At 45.5% G+C, this 7,004-nt stretch overlaps 1 protein-coding gene across 1 annotated transcript; it reads right to left on the reverse strand.

The window, feature by feature from the left end:
- Positions 1 to 581: 581 nt before the first annotated feature.
- LMO2 (LIM domain only 2 (rhombotin-like 1)) lies at positions 582 to 3,429 on the reverse strand (the record flags this gene model as incomplete). Its single annotated transcript, XM_008942811.1, has 2 exons — positions 582 to 1,010; positions 3,214 to 3,429. Coding segments are annotated over 2 exons (436 nt in total), but the record flags the coding sequence as incomplete, so codon positions are not given.
- Between the last annotated feature and the right edge of the window lie 3,575 nt (positions 3,430 to 7,004).

Below are 7,004 nucleotides of genomic sequence, written 5' to 3' on the forward strand. Positions count from 1 at the left end.
AGAGTTTGGGACTAGAGGATGCACTGTTCATTCTCAAATTAAAAAAAAAAAAAAAGTCCATGCAAAAACAACCCCCACCCTCTTCCCTTTTCCTCTCCTACCCAAAGTGTAAGGCTGTATAGAGAGGCCACACAGGTGGTGGCCCTTTTCTTCCAGTGTCCTTCCTCATGGCTAATTAGGAGCTGTCGTCTAAACTCAGTAACTAAAACAAGACAGAAAGTTCAATGGCAGGATCCTAGTCTGCAGGTGACGAGGGTCCATGCAAAAACAACCCCCACCCTCTTCCCTTTTCCTCTCCTACCCAAAGTGTAAGGCTGTATAGAGAGGCCACACAGGTGGTGGCCCTTTTCTTCCAGTGTCCTTCCTCATGGCTAATTAGGAGCTGTCGTCTAAACTCAGTAACTAAAACAAGACAGAAAGTTCAATGGCAGGATCCTAGTCTGCAGGTGACGAGGTCACAAGTAACATCTCTTTACAGGAGTCCCTGCTCTCTGCAGTTCTGAGGGTTTGGGGTGGTGTCTGTGCCCCAGCTCTGCCCGACGTGGCCGCTGTCAGTTACTGTCCGCACGCCTTTGAGAACAGAAGTCAGTCTATCTACTATTGCTCCAGTCTCCCTTCTCCACCTATGTGTAGTTTAGATTCTACGTGGCACTGCCTGCAAAGGGCTGACTCCGGGGTGTTTTCCCCCTGTTTCAGACCAAGCCCAGAGCTCGAGGGGTGATCTCCTCCCTGCAGCTCACTCCGTGTCGCCCGCCAGGTGTCTCCGATGGACCACGGAGGCACGGCTCTGCTAGATCATTCCATTTATCTTAGTCCACTCGTAGATGTCCTGTTCACATACTATGTCTGAGTTGATGAGCAGGTATCTGTCCCCAACACAGAAATGTTTCTGGCAGGCAGCACATTTGAAGCATTCCAGGTGATACACTTTGTCCTTCACCCGCATGGTCATCTCGTACGCCCGGATTCGCTTCTCGCAGGAGGCGCAGAGGCCGTCTTGACCAAAGAGCCTACAACAACAACAGCAGAGGAGTAAGCAGAGCTCCTTTGCTGGAGAGACAGGACAAACCAAACCAAACCTAGAACACATCATCAGCCCCTCGATCCATTACTCACAGTATTGCCACGTCAGAGGAAAGCAGAACCCTAAACTTTGCAATATCAAAAATCGAAGCAGAAAGTCCAAGCTCCTCACCTATTTTCAATATAATTGACTTCTCTGATCAATGACCATATCCTGAATTGCTGAGCAGCTTCACGAGGGGTAAAGGCTGCCCAGATCACAGCACAAAGTTGTATCATGCTAACACTTCCACTTCTATGATCAAGAGAAATTCTCTTTCCACTGATTAAATAAGCAGGAATATGTTATTTTCTTAGAACGGGGGAGAGATGCTACATATTACTTGTTCAAAGCATACCCCTATTGTGTTTGACTTCTAAGTTCCCCTACTGGTTCTGGAAAGAGTTTTTCCACCTCCTACACTTCTCTTCCATGTGCTGTGCCTGCTTAGCATCATCTGATCTGGAAAAAGGATGCCCATGAAATGATCTTTAAGAGGAGAAGACACCAATTCTTTCATCTACCAGGAGATGTCAGTGTTCACTTCTGCCCAACGAAAAGTAATGCTAAGGTTACACAAAGGTTGCCAAATTATTCATTAATGAGGGAAGATATTATATGTTGCATTATTAAATAAATAAAAGCATTGGCTTTCGCTGCAAGAAAGTACATTAATTGTATTGCCACATTTTCTGTTGTTTCTGCTTTAAGTTTGGAAGGTGTAATTAACACTGGATCACTGCTGGAGTGGTGTGCACAGAGTATTTACACGTGGTCCCATTAGCAGAACTCAGTTTCTGCTTAGCAGAATTCCCATCAGTAAAGCTCAGGGACACCATAATTAGGAACTCCACTGAGATTTTGGGTTAGTTTTTATTGGCAGATAAATTAGCCTTCAGTAAAGTAGCTGAAAAAACATCCAATACCATTATCCTGTTCCAAAGGCCTCCTGAGACACAAGGGATCCCTCAGAAGAAATGGTACACAACCAGCACAGCAAAGATCAATACACTTTAGTTGTAATCAGAAATGTGAAGATTCTCTGTTATTAATTTTTGTGAAGTATCTTCATCTCAATTTAATCCTTCTACTTACAAATTTTGGCAAAAAAAGATGGGCAGGGAGCTGTTTGTGAGCATGTTGGTAACAAGTGTATTTATAGGATTCGATTCAGCAAAATGGGTAGATTCTTGTTTATTCAGGTTTAAGAATGCTAAAAATCCACTGGATCCAAATTAGTGCAATCCGACTTTCCTGTCCTGGCTGTAGCTTTGCAGTACACACGCAGCACATTGCATCCTTCTGCTTGAAACCTCCTGGATAACCTTACCAGTGATGCAGAAGAAGCCAGGGATCAATCAGGTGCCAAAGGCAGTGACCAGGCACCAAGCAGGCAGAGCAGCCCTGCTGGCCACTGGAACCCAGCATTTCTCAGAGAGCTGATATTACTGCACCAGGAAAACGAATTTAATTCAGTTACCTTGGATACCGTGTTCTTAAATGAGAGCCTGAAATGATCTTTCATCAGTCACCAATCTTGGCACCTGGTTTTATAGACCTTTCAGCTCCAAGGCAATGCTTGGGGAAGCACAGAACTTCTTAAAACCCTTAGGGAGAAGCGGTTCATTGTCAGCTCAGGGGGAGCTTGCTGAAATTCATCCCCTTTTCCCAATTGCTACTTGCCAGAACCCCACGCTGACACTGCACAGCTCCCCTGGAGCTACCAGGCCGTGTCTGTGCAGGCTGACAGATGCCAACAGCCCCAAAGTCCTAGGAATTCTTACTGTACCCTTCACATTTTCAAACAATTCTCTTTTGCCCACAAGATGTAGCAATGCTTTCATTTTCATTAAAAAACAGGGTGCTTTTCCCCAGCGAGATTTAACCTATAAACAACTCTAAGTGATCAGACAACCTCTGGATTTATCTATAACTTATGGAAGAACCTCAGCGGTTCCATCCAGCATCTGTGCATGAACCCCAAAATATATCAGCCCATATGGTAAACCTGAGCTTGCAAATGGTGTGAGTGCCACCAGGCTTTGTGTTTAAGAGTAACATGAATTCTTTATGGCTCCTTGCTCCCTAGCCACGCTCATTACATGACGAAGCAGAGCTGAAGAGAGGGAAAGAAGGGGAGTGTTGTGTACCTGAGATAGTCCCTCCTGCAGAGCTTTCTGCCCAGCTTGTAGTAGAGCCTCCTGCCCACCTCGCCCAGCCTGCAGCCGCAGAGGTCGCAGCTGAGGCAGTCCTCGTGCCAGTACTGGTCGATGGCCTTCAGGAAGTAGCGGTCCCCGATGTTCTGCTGGCACCCGCCGCATGTCAGCAGGGAGGGGGGGATCTGCAGCACTTCATCCACCGGCTCCCTGCGGGAAGGAAAGCAGCGTTGGGGGAGGAAACTGCTCAGAGAGCACCCACGGGAGGGGAAGGAGAAGGACAAGCAAAACAAAGCACGAGCTGGTGGATTGAGAAGGAGGATTACAGCCTCGTTGTTTCTCCCAGTGGAGTAAATGGTTCGTCCCCTTTGCCATGAGAGGGAGCAAGATTTCACCCCTCAGTTCACAGAATCATAGGATCACTTTGCTTGGGAAAGACCTTTAAGACCACCAAGTCCAACTATCAACCCCACTCTACCATATTCTGCCAAATCCTTCTCTAACCCATATCCCCAAGCACCACATCTACAATGCTGTTAAACACACCCAGGGGTGGGGACTCAGCCACCTCCCTGGGCAGCCTGTTCCAACACCAGACAACCCTTTCAGTGAAAAGGTTCTTCCTCATGTCCAGTCTAAACCTCCTCTGGAGCAGCTTGAGCCCATTCCCTCTTGTTCTAGCACTAGTTAGTTGTGAGAAGAGAATTCGCTTTAAAAAAAACAAAAAAGAGCAGCCTAAAAAAACAAAAAAGAGCAGCCTAAAATACAAGGAGTTATTAATTAATAACAGCATCAAAAAATGTTCTATTTTTTTTTTCTTCAAAGAATAATGCATAAACATGACAATTGCTGTATCACTCATGTGGATTCATTTCTACTCTTTACTAGTACATTGGTGTCTGTGTAGATTCATCATTTTTCCTCTCCTGGACAGAACATGAATTGCTCAGTCAAGTGTCTCAATCCATGCTGTTCCTACAACAGAAATGCCTTTCCCATAACATGATTCTTCTATAATTAAAGATTACACTTTTTCAAAAGTACAATCAAAAAGCTGCCTGGATTCACCTTTTCATAGTGCAGGCTGATAAATGCCAACAACCCCCAAAGTTCTTACTATATTCTTCACATTTTCAATTAATTCTGGTTTATCCACAACATGCTTCTATTTCCATTTAAAAAAACACCTTTTTTTCTTTTTTCTTGACAAGATTTTAAAGGTTTACTTATAAATGACTGTAAGTCAGCAAATCAAGACAGGCAGCCTCTGGATTCACCTGTAGCTTACTGAAGAACCCCAACAGTACCAGAAAGCATCTCTGCAAGAGCCCCAAAATGTAGGAGCCTGTATTGGAAAGCTGAGCTTGCAAGCTCTGGCTGCAGTGCTGCTGGGAGCAAAGGGAATTTCTGTCTCACCACGGGCTAAAGGACTAGAGGGGTGACCTGAGGGATGCAACGTGCAGACAACTTTCCGTTGGGAAATGCAAATCTGAAGACTAAGTCTGGGGATGTCATTTCTCTGAACAGCATGAAATGGATAAATGCAAGTAGATGAAACTGTTGCTCATCTGGTTTAAGTTTTGCTGCTGTTTTTAATAGAGCCAGAATTTTACCTCATGATAATTCTTTTTGTCCTCCAGCTAAGGACATGAATCCCCTGGGATGGGTTTATGCCAACACAGCTCAAACTATTGCTTGGGATTTACATATTCCCAAGTGGGAAGAGGCACAGATCTTGATTGTGTTATTAGCACTGGCTATCAAGGCACCTTATTTTTTCCCCTTTTTAAAAAGCTTTGAAATCTAGGATGATTCTGGTAATACAAGGGGATAAAGCAAGAATTTTCATCAAAGCTACTTTCTTAAGGAATTCTCTTCTTTGCCTTTTTATGTAATTTATACAAGGTTCTGCCTTAAAAAAAAAAATAAAAAAATAAAAGAAAGGCACCTGAGCTCAGTTCTGCAAGGTCTGCAGCAACCTGGTGCTGTGACCAAGGGCTCCCTCCAAACCCAGAGGAAATTAACTATTGGATCAACCCTCTAAGCCCTTAAATTTTCAACCTGTGGCTAGTGGCCAGGAAGGCATTTGCACATTTATGCTTTGTTGGATGATGACTAAGGTGCTCAAGATCTGGTAGAATGGAGCCCCAAATTTTTTTCAGATGTTTTTGGGTTCTTGCTCTAGCCCAGAGTCCCTCAACGCTTTGTTTCTGTTGCTGGTCAGTCCTGCCTTAAGCTGGTGGGGGCAAGGGTGACCCACACTGCTGCAGAAGGATCAGGCTGCTCCCTGCTTCCAGCAGGCAACAGGAAAAAAATTGTATTACTAGAGCTTATTTACTGGGTCAGCGGTTTTCTGGGCAAAAATTACTTTCTTCAGCAGGGAGAAACGACCACGAGTCAAGAGCTTCTGTGCTGAGAAACTGATCCTGCAGTTTTTATTTAGGCAAGCTGAGCCCAAAGATATTATCTGATTATATTCTGTTCTGGTTTTCAGTCCTCTAAGTCGAAACTGCTGTGCCCTGCAAATTGCATCATGACATCCCTCTCCTGCCAGCTCCCTGCCCTGTGAGTTTTCATTAAAATCATGGGGAACTCTGCATTTGATTAGAATTTTTTCCTAATTTTCCAAGTTCATTTTTCTGGGGCCCCATACTCCCCTTGGCAACACGTGGGCTCCACTCTGACAAGCTCCGAGAGCCTTCCAATAGAAGGAAATGCACGTTATGATCCTTTGTTATCCATTGTCTGAAACTTCAGATGTACCCCAAAATACTTCATCTTCGGGATATTTGGGACTCGGGAGCCAGGTTTCTCTGAAAGCCCTGAACTCCGGAACAGCCTGGAGGATGTTTATGCAGAACAGAGTTGCTGGTTTACGCATTAGCTTTTTGATGTCCGTGGATTTCTAAGCCAGCACTTAAGTCACTAGAACAGCAGGTAAGTAAATAAATAAAGAGGACTAAAACTTTGTAGTTGAAACCTGGACATGATATACCGAGGGGCCTGGATTATTGTTCCTTAAAAAAACAACAGATAAAGCGAGAGAAAAGGTAACACATAAAGCATCAGATGTGGCACGGAATGAATTGATTTAATCCCCAGAAGAAACAGTTCCCATGCGTTCACTCCAGGCTTCAAGCGATGGCATTTCCAGTATCTCACAGGAAACAAACCACAAATGACTCAAGTTTACTGAGTGCAATGTTTTCAGCGTTATCTGAAAATGGAGATTTTATAATATTTTTTTTCTCTCCTCTCTTATCGTGATTCCAGAGAAGCGTGGCTGCAGTTATTAGCATGCAGGGGGCTGGAAGGACGCTGGGTTTATGCTGTTACTGTGCCTCTCGCCAGCGGGATGCCGGCGTGTGCCGGAGGGGTGGGAGAGCTGCAGAGCACAGCCTGCTGGATCAGGACATGACAGCCGGTCCTTTCCCCGAGTGGGAGACCCACGGAGGGACATTTTCATCTTCTACATCTCGCCAGTGATGTTTTCCTACGTGCCCTTTGCAAGAACACCCTGCCCCCACCAAAGCAGCTTATACAAGCTCTTGAAAGTTGCGTTTTGAAAATGTGGAAGTTGGGCACCCGCAGATAACAGCTCTGACCTTTCGCTAGGATCGCCTACAGCGAGTTGGGCAGATCAAAAATGGGGCAGAGACGGTCCCTCCTAATGAAAACCACCGCGCAGCGTGATGCGCTCCCCGCGCCCGAGCCCTGCCCGGCACCCCTGGGGGGTGCGCGGCTGCAAAATGCCCTGCCCGGGCTCGGGGGGTTGCATCGCCGCT

Source organism: Merops nubicus, unplaced genomic scaffold, assembly GCF_000691845.1.
Source record: "Merops nubicus isolate BGI_N331 unplaced genomic scaffold, ASM69184v1 scaffold41776, whole genome shotgun sequence".
In the NCBI taxonomy this organism is placed as follows: Eukaryota; Metazoa; Chordata; class Aves; order Coraciiformes; family Meropidae; genus Merops; species Merops nubicus.